Source organism: Daktulosphaira vitifoliae, unplaced genomic scaffold, assembly GCF_025091365.1.
Source record: "Daktulosphaira vitifoliae isolate Bord-2020 unplaced genomic scaffold, ASM2509136v1 Scaffold_2, whole genome shotgun sequence".
Taxonomy (NCBI): domain Eukaryota; kingdom Metazoa; phylum Arthropoda; class Insecta; order Hemiptera; family Phylloxeridae; genus Daktulosphaira; species Daktulosphaira vitifoliae.
In genome coordinates, this window is record NW_026099573.1 from 23,266,612 (window position 1) to 23,284,871 (window position 18,260).

Here is an 18,260-nt window from a genome sequence, read left to right on the forward strand (position 1 = left end):
AAGTTAATTTTTGTAATAAAGTTGCTATTTTAAACTCCCCCCCATGAGCAGGTTAAGTGTTAGATTTTCAACAAAATGATATCAAACAAAAGGGAAATATCTAAGGTTTTAGTAGAAAAAAAAATTATGTAGATTTGTTTATTTTTCAAAAAGTTATGGAAGTTTTAAGAAAAAAAAGTGAAAAAAATGACAAAATTTACCGATTTTTAAATTTGTAATTTTTTTGGATATTTCCCCCATTTGCGGGGAACGAGGGAATTTTTTTTCAATTTTAAGGGTAATGTCTCTAACTAGATACGATTTGTGATCTTTTGACGTACTTTTGAAAGAAATCGGTCCAGTGAGAGCTGAGAAAAAGTGGCAACAGACATAAAAAAAAAAAAAAAACACATCATAGTAAAATTAATACCTTCTCCGCTTCGCATCGAAGCTAAAAGAAAACAAATTATTAGATTTTTAAATTTTTTCTCTATTTATAAAATATAAGGAATGTTATCCATTTACTTTTCAATAAACCTACGCAGATTTACAATGTTGTTCTTTCTTGGTATTTCATATAAAAATACCTAATTATTTTTAAATGATAAGATAAAAATAAATTTTATTTATAGTATTATAGATAATGATTTTCAAATTATACGTATAACATGTACGTAAGGTTTGGCACGAAGATAAATAAATTATAACTACATTTATTACTAGGACAGATTGTAGAAGTTTTGATAGTAGGTGTATAAAACTCGAATTCCATATAGACAATTAAAATTATTCATTTATAATATATTTAAAGTATTTATTGTTGAATTAGGTTTGATATAATAATACGTTTCAACTACAAAAATTAAAAAGAATTTTTAATAACTTGATTTGTGTGTGTGTATAACTCTATTACAATTTTTTTGTTATCATGTTGCTATATAAATCATAAATCTTAAAAAAATTATTTTTAACTTCACCTAAAGTAAACAAAAAATGATATTTACGATTATAATCAAATTTTATAATACGCTCAATAGAGTAGCTTTTTGACAGCATTTTGATCGGTTTTTTTAGTTAAAGTAAATCATTAAAATTATGAAGTTCTGAATTTTTTCAATTATAGAATCTTTTTAAATACCAAAAATTACTTAGAAATGATTACTATAATTTTTATTTAAGTGTTCTATTACAATATAAATGCCAAAAAAAAATTGAGCTTTTCTGATAAATTTACAGTAAATAGTAATTATACAATTTCCAGACTGCATATCAATTTTAACAATACCAGTTTTTTTTAATTTTCATAATATGTTCTATTTAATGATATAAATTTCAAACTTGCAAGTTGAACTAAAAGTCATATAAACAAATTTAACTTTATTTTATTATAAACTTTCAACAAAAATCAACTTAAAAGGACAAAAAGAAGTAGGTCAATAATGATTATTTTTAACATATTAAATATCAAAATCAATAATCAATTAAAACATTTTTTATTTGTTTTTGATTATTTTTCTATTTATAAATACTTATTTTTTAATAATAAGTAATAATTTCAAAACTTTGAAGTAATAAAAAAATCTTATTTCAGATTTGAAAAATTGAATTAGAAAAGTATATTTTTGATTCCGATGAGAATTCCTTGTAGACCAATGTATTTTTTCATAAGTAAAAAAATAAATGTATAAAGTATTGCATCAAGCCCTTTAATTTTTATAAATGTTTGTCATAGAAGGAATAAAATATACTACTTTATAATTTTTATTATTTCTCCGTAAAAATTACTATATTAAATTTAAGAACTACTAATCAGGATATAATTAAGGAAATATAAGTTGATATTGCTTTTGTAATTATACACGAATTTTTAGGATTAAACATTGTAAAATGATTTGTATCGAAGCGTTTCTTATGATAGTGATTTTAATCACTGACAGATATTATCTATAATTTTTCCAACTATCCTACGTCCATACCGTGCCATGGTACCCCAATAGGCTACCATTTTTTTATAAATAAAATATTTTGACTAATTATTTTTGTATTAAATTTATCTAACAATTATTTATACAATTGTAAAAGAAAAGTTTAATTTAAAATGTTGATATTATGATCGAAAAGTTTTTTAACTACGAAAATATCTAATGATTGCCGAAATTCTTTCTGAAGCATGATGTTTTTAATTAACTCTTAATATTATTTGAATGGAATGACATTTCTTAATCAAACTTAACTCAAAATTTGACTATTAAAACATAAAAAAATCAGTCTTAAAAGTTAAGACACAGCGAAGATAACTTCAATACTAAATGTAGGATATAACAATTTAATCAACATATACAAAAACTATTCATCAAATATTTTTTTTTCAAAATTGAGATTTGTGTATAAACGTACTTCAAAAGGATATTCCTACACACTACGTAGATACCATTAATTTATTATCATTACCGACAGAGATATTTTAGTTTAATAACTAGTTATAAAAATGAATGTAGAAGGAAGAATAGGTAGAGGAAGACCAAAAAAAGAGATGGGGAGATGTTATAAAATTCGTATATTTAAAACTCTTAATTGTATACTAATAATCTGGTTACTATGAGTAGAGAGACACTAAGCTAAATTATTTGACTCCGAGTCAAAATACGGAAAATGCCAAAATGATGAAAATGTAAGGTGGCAGTGAATATTTATAAACATAATATGTGTACATATAACATGTTAACATAACAATTGTACAATTCCTTTTTTATCGTATAATCGTACCCAGTGTTGAATTCAAGTATACTTCAGGGAGCTCCAATCGTATGAATTATACCTGAATTTAAAAGTTTATTTATACATCTGTTTCTTATTTATTGTACATATAAAAATTTAAATAACTTTTATATTTTTTACTTATAAGTTTTACTTAGTTTTTATCGTTTTAAGCGTGATAACATAGAAAAAACAATAAAAAAAAAAATCTGATAACTAAAAAAAAATATTTATAGAAATAAAATAATTTGCTAATTTTTTTATTTTTTATTTAAAAGACAGACAGACTTCAACATCTGAGGTTATTAGCCCAGTGTACATGTTACATGGCGTGAATTACATTAATATTAAACATCGAAGATTACAATAACTTAAAATTTGGATAATGTTAATTAAAGATTATTTATAATGTTTATTTGCGTAGGGAAATTTAGAATTTTTTTGGTGTTGTCTTCGTGAAGAGCTTCTTCTAAGTTCTTTGGTATTGATAGGGAGTTTCGGGTATTTTGAAAATCTGGGTAGTCTAGGATGACGTGTTGGATAGTTAGGTCTTCTTGGCATTTGTTACATATGGGTGGTGGATCTTTGCTGATTAGAAATGAATGAGTCGAAAAGGAATGTCCAATTCTCACTCTGGTAAGAGTGACTTCTTGTCTTCTATTTAGATTGTGTAGTGTGCCACTTTTTGGTGCATTTTTTTAAATTTGTTTGAAGAAGGCACAGAATCCCAGTAACTTTGCCATTTCATATTTACTCTATTTTTTATGGATATATTTATGTCTTTAGCCGAATTTGCTAATATCTGGCCCCCTATTAAAATTTTTACTGATATTACCATTACTTTTTTTTTTTTTTTTATTCGTCTTTATTTTACTATTATTAGTATTTTTAATAGTTTTTGATAAAATATCGAATCTATCCATGTTCTACATGAATTTACACTTAAATCTATTTCTACATATTGTGTAAAAATACTATCACTCAAATTAAAATGATTGACAACAAAATTCCATTTATTATTTATCATAGTGTTGTTTAATAAAATTCAACAAATAATAACTTATATTAGATTTAAATAGTATTGCACTGTATTTATGAATGTCTAATACAATTTTATCTTCTTTTTTTTTTAATTTTCCATTATTGTTAAACATTGAAATTTTAATCATCTAATTTATAATTCACGATAACGTATTTAAAGGGATGTTAAACTCTTTAGTTGTGTCACTTTTTTTATATTTTTTTAAAATAAAGATATTAATGTAACTCACGCGAATCTGTACAATGTTCATTTCTAATCAAAATACAAATTCTATTTGAGATATGAAAAAAAAGTTCTATGTTAAGTTTTTAATAGTAAAACGTTATTGAATGTAAAAGCAGTTTCAGTGAGATTTCAAGTATTTGAAATACAGAAGATATTAACTTTTAATGTATCTCTTTAACGTTCAACAAGTTGGTATAGTTATTTTAAAGCCTAATTTCGAACATTTCGACGTATTTTGTCAATCAAGTGGAATGACACTTTATTGGAAAAAATTATACGTGCCATAAATGAGTCATTGTTGTCTAGTTTCAGAGAAATGAAATTGCAGAAGTCACACGCTTTTGTTTATCGTCTGGTAAAAGACCTTGCAACAATTGTGTTCAATATGTTTTAAATATCGAGAGATTTCACAAAACTCGCTAAATAGTAATTTGTGGAAGCTTTACGCTCGCACGACTTGTATATATTTGTGAACTGTGATTGAAATTGTGCTGAACATGTTCTATATTTTCATTGGAGGTACATGATCGATCTGAGTGTTTTTATGTAAACAAACAACCACTTTCTTGAAATTTTGACGACTAATGTTTCAAACTGTTAAAACTTCAAATTCATAAGTTTTTCTAAAATCTCGCTGAACAGTTATTACCAAATGGCACTGACTAAACCGAAGTACGCAAAATGCATACTCCTGCAGGGTCCCTGCATAGCGTCAAATACTAAATGTAGATTGTTAATCATTATAATTGCTCACCATACACTTTTATAAATAACTGTAATATACTAGAAAATATTATTTTTTTAATAATATAAACATAATTATGTTTATATTATAATTATGTTTTAACGGTTTCTGAATTATATTAAATCACAGAAGAAGACTATTGAATTACTCTGCAAAAAATTTGAAAAGAATTTATTTATTTTTTAATGAAAATTGTTTTATATCATAAGTTGTATTATATTTAACGTTTATTGAAATAATATATTATTTGTTTTATTTTCGCCTTTTGGTTGCGTTTTGTCAATATATTTCGTTTCAGTCGTTATAATTACAATTATAACACTTATTATTTTATTTTTATAATATTTTTAATAATAAAGTTTTCCACCGTGCTTTGGGCATATACATAATAAAAATTTTCACTACCTTTACAAACTAAAAAAAATTATATCTACACCGTGTAGATATTTTTGCTCTAGGGGATGTATTCTACTTTTCCTCTCTTAATTATGCCCATGTGAGTCATATATACCAATTATCTTCCGCTTTCCTAAATATTTTACAGTATACACCATATTCATCTAATATTATTTTTCTGCATTATTAATATAAAGCCATAAGGTTATCTCGGTTTGAAATTTTGAGCAAAATATTTAATCTATGCTCAGAAACAAAAACTAAAATTCTCTTGTTTATACATGAAAAGCATTGTCATGAAACATTTTCAAGTACATCAGGTCAAGTGTGAGGCTTATGTTGTAAACAAATATGAAATTACTTGTTTGCTAGTCTAATGTTTTTAATTGTACTAATATGAAACAATATACTTAAAAATCCAAAAAAGAGGCGAACAAGTCACATGTTATAATATAGTAGCTATATTTAAAAATATAATAAACAAAAATGTCTATCATAATGTGTGTTCCATTATTTGTTTTAATTATATTACATTTAAATAGATGAAAATTTTTTGCATGGATCATTCGTATCAAGTTATATTGACACTACAGTCTTAGATTTTTACCATATTACAAAGAAGCAATATATCTGTTATCTAGCGTTTTTATAATTTAATAATGCAACTCTAAAGTTATTTATTTAATATCAAAAAAACTAAAATTTATTGAATTTTACTTAATTTTACTAAAAAATCTAAAGTATTAGAAATGAGGTAAACATTACATCGCTAGATAACAGGTAATTTCCTCATCAACAATGTGATAAAAATGTTGAGACACTCGTATCAATACAGATAAAATAAAGTTGTCCCACTCGTTTATAACTATATTATTTTTTGTAAATAGTCCTCTTAATTATATATGTTCCCATTAAAAAAGTTTCTACGCATATGTGACATTAGGGATAAACATATAAATAAAAGAAACAAAAAAACAAAAATCAAGATTATTTTTCGAATAATCAAGTGGATCATAATAACAAAATCAGGTGGAGTATGTATTATAAATATAGATTAAAACGAACTGTGTCCACCAGAGCTACATACCAACTCTACGTGTTAAAATGCTTCAATTCAATAAATTTTCGTCCTAAAATTATTATTAACCCAACAAAAGTTTTTGCTGTTTTGATTTTAATTAAGTTAAAAAATTAATTTTTCTTTATTATAAAAAAAATAATGTAACGTCACAAATTCAAAAGTCTATTCAACTATTTTTTTTATCGCGCAAGAGAATATACAAGTGAACCTGTTTTGACATAGTGGCGTCAACAACTCATTATTTTTGCTGGTGACTACTAATAAGGCGACTAGTGTGAATTAATACAATTAAAATTAAATTGTTAATCGGTTTTGATCCCAAAAGACTGGTCGTTATCGATTTAAAATTGCTATCAGATGGGCGTTGGTTTTTCTTCATTTTATCCTTCTGTTATTAACTGTGTTGGAGCACACACGTTATTTTTGTTTTATTGCTATTTCGAATGACTGAGTAAAGCTGCCAATAGTAAACGGTCTGACCTTACAGCAAAGCATCCAGATGGGACACTTTAGAGATCTGGTATTGTGCTTTTTAATGATATTCATCTAATTAGCAATGTTTTCATTGACTATATTATTTCATTTTATTATAAATTAACTTAATTTTATTTATGCGTGGAAAGTACGCATTTTTTCTTTCCTTTAACGAACGCTAAGGTTAGCCCCGGGTAATTTTAATAAAATTTCAATTAACATTACATATATGTATCAATACCACCTGTGATTTTTGTTATATTATTTAATTTTTTTTGTCGGCCTTTCTTTGAAGACATTGTTTTTGATTCATTCGTATTTCTGTCTACTTTTAACTTAATTTTCATTTTCAAATATAAAAAAACAATAGTTTAATATTTTTTATTGCTATTAGGCCATGCAATAATAACAACAATTTATATCTTAATCTAGGGTTAGTAACTTAAACAATGTAATAAAATATTACATATCAAAATATGTAATATCAAAATAAAATTATTCGATGCGTAAACCGCCTGATTGGCGAATATAGTAGTGGATTATTCTGTACAGTGACTAATCTTCAGTCCATGACGTGGTACAGTCAAGTCTCACGCTATACCATTATCACATTGATTTTTTCGATGAAGATACTAATTAAACAACGTTCAAAAGATGAATTTAATACACAAAACACCAAAAAAACAATGCCACTCATCAACTGCCGCACAGCCCGTAAGCATAAAAGGCACACCGGTACATAAGTGACCAACAGAGTTCTGTAAGCGGCTGCGCACTACCCATAAGGTAAAACCTGTTTGGACAGGTCATGTCCGAAGCGCCAAGAGTACCAAAAAACATATGTAGTGTAAAATGTACATTATGTATACTCCGCTCGCGTTCCATACCCACACTATGTGTTAAAATGTAGCTTAATTACTACTTTGGTGAAGTTGTTGTAAGCTCATATATTTTTTTCAGAGGAGTCCTAAAAATGGCTATTTTGAAAGTTTGAATCAAGTACAAAATATTATTATTTTATTTTTTATTTATTAGAGATAAATAATTAAAATATGCTGTATACGTAGTCTAAGACAACAATAATTAAAATCTAATAATTCAACAAGAGAAAACAATGTCTAATTAGTGTAACATGAATATTTGAAATTTCACCTCATAAAAAAAACATACAGTGTGATTTATTAAAAATACTATACTCCGATTATTTATTAGATAATATTTTTATAAAAATGTATAGATTAAAATTTAGTTAATTTTTATAAACCATTGTAAACATCAAGTTTATAATAAAGAAAAATTATTCCTGAAGGTACATTTTAGGGATAACAGTCAAAAATTAAATGAGAACCAATTATTATTACTTCACTATTATATGAAAAAGTGTGCTCTAAATGAATATGTTGACTGGTCCATAACCAGTATTGTAATATTAGTTTTTAAAAATTAACAATAGAAGATTTTGAAAATGTGAGAAGAAAGGTAATGTTTAGCAACACTTTATTTTCACCAAAGAGCACATATAAGAATTCTTCTATATTGCGTACCCTTCTCGCCTATAAAATAATAATAATAGATTCCAATTTAACTTTCTTATGATAAACTTGATGTTTTCAATAGTTTATAAAAATAAATTAAACTTATACTATGTATTTTTATAAAAAAATTATTTCATGAAGAAATGTGTTTTAGTATACAAAAAGTGTTTATTTTTTTTATACTTAATAAATCACACTATATGTTTTTTTTTTTTTTTAGTTAAAATTTCAAATATCCATGTTAAACTGATTAGACGTTGTTTCCTTTTGGTGAATTATTAAATTAATTACTGAACGGAAAGTTTAGTGAGTGGAGGAAACGGATGAATAACGGACAACCATCTTGTTCGGATCTTACGACAAGTTAAATCTAAAACTTAGAAACGCTAGTAAGTTTTGCAATCATAACAAATTTCGGTTGTATTTAACGTCAAACGGTAAATTTAAAGGGGCTTCAAAAGTTTCAAAATAATGTTAACCCTATATGTTGAACCCGCCTGGCCCAACCACGTAATGGTGTAATCGATTTTTATAGTATTCCTTATTGCCTCACTCAAATCAACGCTGTATCTTTTGACGAAGTTATTTCTCGGGGTTTAATTAATAGTTTTCTCGGCATAGCAATTAAATATAAAATCACTACGACCTATATTAATTGAAAACAGACAGTTATGTTGTGGTAATTTCTTAATTGAAATGCTCCATCGTCTGAATGGATTAAGAGCTTTTATTATAAACTCTTTAATTTATAAATATAAAGATGAACAAGAATAGAAAAGTGGATCATTAATTTTGACCTACATACTATAAAACTTTTCAAAGTTCATCATCTATAATTATTGAATTATTAAGTTCCCTATAAATTTACTTGTAAGGTAGGTTCGATCAACAGATATGTAATTACAGGAGTTTGGATAAAACTCTCTTCTCCTCAGAACTTAAAAATATTAAATTATTTTAATACAATCAGAAGGGAGTAAAAAATTTTCTTAAAAAACAATACTAAAAATAATAATTTATAATTAAAAAAGATTTAACCCAAATAGCCACAAAAAAATTACTAAATACGAAATACTTATCCGCGATTTTTTAGTAATTTGTTGTGGTTTTTTGAGTTAAATATTTTTAATGTAGTTAAAATTTAAATAATATTACCCACAAGTGATCAATTTTATTATACCTATTCAATAGTATATTAAATAATTTTGAAATAGGATAACATAATTTTAATTTAACGATTTAGTCACACTGATTTACTTACTTCAATACCACCAAATCACATTTCTATATTGTCAATGTAAATTTTTATCAATGTCCTTTCTGTATATTCTTTACTGATGTGTTAAATTTTACTCATTGTTATTATCACCACCGAAAAATTTGTAATCTCTACTGTAAATTAAAATTGATTTTTTTTTAAACTTTTGTCAAACATAATAATGATGAAAAATGTTATTTACATTGAGTAAAATAAATAATGTTTAGCAAATAGATATTCTGATTATCAATGTGTAAATTCCTATTTAAGCATCTGGAATTTGTAAATGTGTCAACTTTTATTATTCTCTGCTATGGTTCACTTTTATAAAAACTATTGTCCTAACATTAATAAAAAAAAAGGTCATTTCTAAAATGTATGTCATATATTTTTTTATTGAATAAACAATGGGAGCAGCATTAATAACAAATAAAAAAAGTTTATTTTTACCGTTTCATCATATTAATATATTTCATCACATTATCTTAGTATTATTAAAATTACCAAGTATTAAAAATATCTTATTGAATTCATACCCAGAATACTTCCGATATAAAAACCTGATAGTGATTATAAGATGATCTGTTTTTTCAACATCACTGATGATGTTTTTGTGTGACAATTTAAATAATCGTTATAGATACATTTTTTTATAATTAATTTTGAATAATTCAGTGAATTCTATATAATGTATTATAAAATGTTGTCATAAAATAAGACGTAGTCATTTTCATTTTAATTTTGATCTCGGAGATCCGTTTTCCATAGCATTTAAATATTCACTGCGGACGTGTTTTATTGTTGTAATTATTCCTTTTATTTTTCATTTTAAAATTCGATTAAACCTTTTGATTCGCTTCGCTTTAGAGGCTCAGGTGTTTTAATAAATGAATAATTTTGTACTTGTTCGCTATTAATGATTCTGTATTACAGTAGGTCTGGCGGTTAGTTCATAAAATATAACAACTACGTGACTGTACAGTAACAGTATCCAATAAAATATATTTCAATTTTTTAGTATTATTTTTAATTCATGTTATATTCAAAATGATCTAGTATGATCTAACATCTTATACGTAATTCTTTCACAAAAATACTAGGAAGTATAGTCGGAATAATAAAATTAAGTCTCCTCCTGAGAAAACTACATACTTAAAAACTTAAGTGAGAAAAGATTATGCCAAACATAAGAATCCTTTTTAAATAAAATAAAATTATGAGAACTCTATGTAATATGCCAATTGACCCTACAATAAATTAAAAACAAAGAACAGATATCCTATACATTATAGTTGTATAAAATATATCTTAACGATAGTGTTCTTTGTATATGTAATGTTTTTAATGGATGAAGTATAAAGAAATTTTTAGTTTAACATTTTAAAAAAATGATGACTCTTAGGTTAACTTTATATTTTAGCTTTTATGTATTTTTCTATTTAATCAGTACAAAAATAAAAGGCACTAACTCTCTAAGGAATTCATGTTAAACTGAGTATTATAAATGTGATCGTATGTTGAATAATGTATTTCTGTACTCCACTGAGTGCATGAGCTTTTGATTTATTTATTTTTTATTGATATTATTGAAGATTCGACAATCCTAAAGTCATTATTCTTATAAAACTACGTATAAATGTGCCCTAATATTTAAAAAACTGATGACCAGCATTACTAAAGATGATTTATTTTTAATTTTTTAGGATTTGTAAAGCCCTTAAATATTTTTACTGGTATACAGAGTGGAACGGATTTAACTGATAATTCATATAACTTATGATCTACATAACATGTTATTTATTTTTTTTTTTTTTTTATCAATTTTTACAGTATAAAACTATATTTAAAATATGTTTCATGTTATTTTTCGCAAATACAAAAAATATTTTAAAAATTAATTTTTTTATTGAAATTTTTTTTAAGATTTTAAGATAGCCATTTTACAGATAAGTTTTTAAGAACAATTTTGACACTAAAAACTCTTATTTTAATTCAGTAGTTACGTTTATACAGCATTTTAAAATTTGTTAAATTTTGATTTTTTATACAATTTTAAAATGTCAGTCCATATTATGTAAATTACAGAAGTAAACACTTATTACATAGTTTACTGGTAACAGTACACGATTTATTTTCCATGGATAATAATAACGTTTAACGTGGTTTATACAGAAACGATTATCTCCAATCTTTATTACAAAAGTTAGAAACATTATCGTATGTCAACTACCAGTATTCCATGGTTAGCCAAGTTAAAAGTGATAACAATTATTAATTTGCATGATTCTATCATTGTAATCATATTATTATAGGATATTCCTTGTTAGGAGATTTGATAATAAATGCACTTATTCACTATTATTCACGTTTCAATTTATGATATCATAAATTAATTAAAAAATCAACATGTTTTAGACAATGTTTCTATAATTTTTTTTAGTAATCTGAATTATACTACTAATTGTTTTTTCATGTCAATTATAAATGCTTATTCAAATGTTAATAATTTTCATGGAAAAGAAATGGCGTACTATTACCAGCAAATAATGTAATAAGTGTTTAGTTCTGTACTTTATATAATATGGACTGACGTTTTAAAATTGTATAAAAAATCAAAATTTAACAAATTTCCAAATGCTGTATAAACGTAACTACTGAATTAAAATAAGAGTTTTTGGTGTCAACATTTTTCTTAAAAACTTATCTATAAAATGGCTATATTAAAATCTTAACAAAAATTAATTTTTAAAATATTTTTTGTAATTGCGAAAAATAACATGAAACATATTTTAAATATAGTTCTATATTGTAAAAATTAATAAAAAAAACAAAAAAAAAAAAAAAAAAGAATATAAAATGTTATGTTAATCACAAGTTATATGAGTTGTCAGCTAGATCCGTTCCACTCTGTATATTCTTATTGAATAATTTTTTTTCCAATTAACAAAATGTTCATATAGTTTATAAAATTATTTACAAGTATTAATTTCGATCCTGTGAGTTCATTTAAAAGTCACTTAGTCAAAATTAGTCAAATAATCAATTTAAATTTAATTACCCTTGTTTTAAATTGAAATTATACCAGAGATATACATTTATAATACATTTGCCAATATTAATTGATATCGTAAAAATATTTATTAACCATAAATTTTAATCCAGTATAACAAATTTTGCTGTCACCTAATTATGTACTATACATAAAATTGAATAAGTTTTCATAATTTATATAAAATTTTATTTTCATTTTTAATCAGCAAATACAATTCAGTCTTTAGTAGCCTGAGTAATTACAATAAATTTTACATACAAAACTATTGATAGGTATTCTTAGAAACATCCAGGAAAATCAAATTATTTAAAAAAAGTATGGACGTATACAAATAGAACCAATGTCCAAAGATATTTTATCTATGTTGTTAATTCGGTATCTGCCGTTAAACAAATCGACTCTTGGGAGCTGTCAATAACTCTGTTTTGTTTCCTAAATCAATGGTAGGTTAGTATAGGATCTATTGTGACTCCAACAGTTAAAATTAAATCTAAAAACAAAATTTATTGGTAATCTTTTGCATGCACCGAATGTATGATTAGAATTATTGTATTCTTAAGACACTTAACACCAAAAATATAAAATGCTAATAATTTAAGTTGTTACACTAAAAATCATACATTCTTATATTTAAATATTGTTTTTACAAAATTTTTCAGATATGTTTCAAGTGTATAATATGCTAGCAATACGTTATTATTTATATTATAGAAATTTATTTCAATTTGTTCTTATTATTTTATTTGTTATTTTAGTAAGTCAAATTATAAAAAAATACTATGATGCTAATGTTATTTAAAAATTAATATTAATTCATGGATGGCAAATGTCTTTAAACTTAAATGACTAATATTTTCTTAATATTTCTTTTATTAATTGTCTAAGTCAAAACATACTGACGCTTCAAATGTAGGATTTTGTTCACATTTAACATTATGTTAACATAATTTTGATGCAATGATTATCAAGTTAATAAAATTACTTTTAATATTTGAAAGTCAAACATTAACCAGGTAAATTCTACTAAATTACATTTTGTGTGAAGTCATTGGTATAATCTATATAGCTGTTGAATAATATAAAATGTTTTATTATATTTCTTCACTAGTCGTGACGTAAATAATACATGTTTTACTGCTACAAAAGTGCTAAAAGTTTATATGTAGATTCAATATGTGTATGTGTACTAAAGCGTGAAACGACGAAAGAGACGGGTACGAAACTGTATTACATATAACACGAGGTTAGAATTTATTTCATTTCCGACATACTTTATAAATATAAGGACTTTACGATTGAAATATAACTCAATGTACATGGTGATTTATTCATCTTGAACCACTTAATTAATCGAAAAGTAAAAATAACATTACACATATTTTATTTTTAGGTACAAGTTTTTCTCAATTTATCAATCACGAAGTATTTTTATATTTATCCCTTATATCTCAAGGATATTTTCTTAGTAAGATCATCATTTATTAAATAAAACAGTTAATTATACATGTTATTTTTTGAAAAAATACAATTGAACCTTTATGAGATATCAGGACTGAACATAAAAAATATTTTTTAATAATAAATTGAGAAAAAAATTTACCTGAAAATATTAAAGGAACTGTCAATATTATTTTTATTTTTCGATTACTTAAATATATCATAATAAATGAATCACTCAGTATAGTATTCAGTCACCTATTATTTTCTAAATTCACTGGCGTGGAAAATTTCTTTAAATAATTTAATGGACACTTTAAAATATAAGCCTTGATTGAGTTTTATTGGTAAAGATTTTTTAAACTTTTTTTTATTGTTGTGTCTTTATAGCTTATACCACAATAGATTCTAATTTAATGAATAAACGAAGGCCCAACTTTATTTTTTACTTATAAGAGTTGAGTTGATTTATAGAACATTAACTGAAGTTTTTTTATTAGTGATTAGACTTTAATTTGTATCCAATGCAATATAAATTCTTACATCCGTATAGTCATAGCCTACACAATATACATTGTGTATAGCCAATACAATCCCCGTATTATTGGTATGATCCGTTATGATATACACACTTTATCATTGTTGAAATTTACTATTTAAGAATTTAATTAATAAATCACATAACATGACATGTATACCAATATAACAATTAGCTATATATATATATACTTTTTAAATGTTTAAAAATATTTCAATTTAATTTTGTATAAAAAACATAATTATATTAAAGAAACAGGAAATAATAAACAATATGTAATAGTAATATGTTAGAAAATAAGGTAATAAATAATGTGTCAGATTTAATAGAATAAACAGTAGAACATTATAAAATGTAGATCATTATTGACGAAAATGTAATAAATTCTGTGTAATAAATTACAATTAATAAAGAAATAATGGTAGCGTCGATGATCACTTTTTGACTTTGAAAATACTATCAAACGTAATATAAAAAGCCCAAAATAATGAGCATTCGGGCTCAGATGTTGGTCAGAATGCTCTCACTCGGTCTGTTGTGCTCAGATGCGGTCAATCATTTTAAAAGGTACACGCAAGAAGTGATCCGCCGCGTCCACATTATAATTTCATAAGAAATTGGAACGTTTATTTATTTAGGAGTATTTATTGGAAATATCATGGTAGGAAAATAACAAATTCTCTAAAAATATAAAAGATTTAAAATTAAATTTTATGAATACATAGATTAAGTAGGCACAAAGTAAAACAAGTCACCATCAATAATAAAAACTCTACAAAATAAATTTAATAAATCAATAATGTTTATACGAAGTTAGTTGGCAGAGTTATATCATTGAAACGTGTCTATTTCAGGAGTTAAGTAAGAGGTTCATATATAGCCATCATACTACTCTGAGTAGACACACAAGGTGATTCAATCCCACCTATCATTGATAACCGTCAAATCTCGTGGCATTACTGATGTCAAAGAGTGTGACAATTGCTTATAGTAAATTTAATATTAATAAATAAAGATTCTTTAATTTTCTATCATTTTTTATCTCTCTTACAAACCCTCGTACTCATACCCCAAGTAATAAAATTATTAAAACAACAAAAGTAGTAACTCACGACCCACAAAACTATTTTATTTATTTTTTCTTTATTTTTGAGTTACTACAGATCAAAACTCTAATATATAAATATAAAACTTTGTTATAATTATTTGTTATATTAATTAATTAATTAATTCATTTTGTTATGTTAATTATTTCTTTTTATTTGAATAAAAATATAGGCTTAAAAAAACTCTTATTTGCTCAAATTTATAATTAAACTTGTATTTTTCAAAGTTCGAAATCAAACCCGGATAAATTATACGGATGCAAATCTTTATAAATTCTTATATTGATTATTTATTTTTAAGTAATAAATGTTTCTTTTCCGCTCTATAAAAATGAATACAGACTTATAAAATACAATAAAAACCATGTACTACAATTAAAAATAGATGTTATAATTATTTTGACAATTCAAATAATTTAAAGATTTATTTTAAATATTATATTTTTATATTAAAACAAAAAAATTACAATAAAACTATTATAAATAAAATCATATTGATTATAAGCTCATTAAATAATTAAATATATTTTAATATATGAGAAATGATCCATTTCTTCTTAATAATATATCACTTTCGGGTAAAAAAAAAATCATTCATAAATAGAACTAACAATGTTAGAAATAGTTAATTTATACGTTTTTCAATAAACTTTGTTGGTGAATGACTATTAACAGTGCTTAGGAAATTTTTTTGTTCAAGACTCTTAATTAATTTTTGAAACTGAATTTCTAATTTTTCAGTGTCTATTATTGGTTTTTTGTGTGTAGGTGCAACCGAATAATGTAAATTATTAACGGAGTTAACGGTCGAAGACCCACAACCACTGGAAAGTGCTATTTTAATGCACTTGTCCATCAATTGTTCGACTTGAGCAGCCTCTTGTCGATCATATTGTTCTAATGCTTTAACAACGATCATTTTCTGGTCAAAAACCTTGTGTTTAATGTTTGTTGGCTGTTGGTTATTTGTCGGCATGGCACCCGCAACGGCCACTGCTGATCGTATAGCTGATAAACGAGATGATGGCTGTTCTACATCCGCTACCATTTCCATGATATTATCAATCACGTACTTGGCTTTGGCTTTGGTCGCGTCATCTAAAGGTATTCTCTTGTTTTCTCGTTCCTTTCCTTCCAAATAGAGTTTAATTTCAGCATACATATCTTGGATGACCGATTTCCTATTAGAAATTCCTTGCACACAATCTAATGTGTCAATTTTTAGTGCAATCACTTTTAAAGAGCTAATCACAAACAATATTACTATCACAAAAATCAATCTTATGATATAGTTACCACCAAATTGGACCATGATTAAAACTCACATGAAAATCGATCTCAAGTTTTATTTTCCAATTTCATATAATTTGGTACTATTTATTTCCCATTTATATTATTAAATAGTAAGTTTACATCACAAAAAGTACAAATATTTCTCATGCAGTTATTATTCTAAATTAAAGTATTTAAAACAATATCGGTCTCTATGATAAAATTAAATACTAGTTAAAAAATGTTTAAATTAAACAATTAAATTTGACTTTGGTCATGAATTAAAAAAAAAATTGAATACGTTATAACAGCTAATACTACTTTTAGACGGATAAGAAATAATTATTTTAGTTAACTGTTATTTCAAAGGTAAGATTAGTTCTTAATCATAATATCTATCTTAAAAATGATATTTATTTATTTCAGAAAATTAAGAACTAGTTGACCAAATTCTAGAATTTCCCTTATGATAAAATAACTAAACAAGTAGTAATGTTTGTGCATAACTGTAAAAAATTTAGATCCAAAAACTCAACCATTAAAAATAAAAAATATCTGTTATATATTCAAACTAAAAAATACTTCAATACTTAAAATAGAAGATTAATTTGGTATTTATGAGAAAATGAACGTGTTTGAGATATGGCCTTTTCCAATGGATTGTAAATTTTCATTGATTATGATCTGGCGACTCTGATCAATTGTTTATTGTATATCATATATTTTTAAATAATACCGGCACACAAAAAAAAAAAAAGTTGTCTGTACTTTTGACCGGACCCACCTACAGACATGTATTTTGACCCACTGAATCCGAATTTGAAGTCCGTTTGGCCCGGTCACCCTTCAGATTTGAGTAAAATGCAAAAAACCAAAAAATAGGGAAAAAATTGCAAAAAACTGCAATCAAAGCGATGAAAAAAATTTTGTGGACCCTGATCAAGTATGATTTTTATGTATTTCAATTTACTGAAACTGAATCTGAACGTTAATTAGTCCGTTGAATCGTCAACATTTGAAAAATAACAAAAAAACCCAAAAATTGCAATAAATCATGAAAAATCGAAATTATTGAGATGAAAACAATTTTTTGGATTCAGATTGAGTATGATTTTTATGTATTTTATTCCACTGAATTTGAATCTGAAGTTTTCTTGACCCATTAACATTTTAAAATAAAAAAAAATCTCAAAAAACCAAAAAAATCAGGAAAATTGTAATTATAAATATGAAAAAAAATTTATAAAACACGATTAAATACTTTTCTTGTATTTGTTCACGCATAAAATAGAAGTTTAGAATATGAAAATATAAAACATTGTAATATTTATAAAAAAAATGACTAGAATGAAGAGAACGATTT

At 24.8% G+C, this 18,260-nt stretch overlaps 1 protein-coding gene across 3 annotated transcripts in view; it reads left to right on the forward strand.

Annotated features, from left to right (window-relative positions):
- Positions 1-18,260, forward strand: part of LOC126900012 (dual specificity calcium/calmodulin-dependent 3',5'-cyclic nucleotide phosphodiesterase 1-like) — a 196,000-nt gene that overhangs the window by 40,409 nt on the left and 137,331 nt on the right. Inside the window, exons 1-2 of one of the 3 annotated variants that reach the window (XM_050675350.1) lie at positions 15,073-15,180; positions 16,394-16,729. The exons of 1 other annotated variant lie outside the window; for it this stretch is intronic. In XM_050675350.1, coding sequence (XP_050531307.1) covers positions 16,570-16,729 — 160 coding nt within the window. In that variant the 5' untranslated portion in view covers positions 15,073-15,180; positions 16,394-16,569. Of the gene's footprint in view, positions 1-15,072; positions 15,181-16,393; positions 16,730-18,260 lie in introns of those variants that run through there. One more of the 3 variants, XM_050675351.1, reaches the window with a different exon arrangement.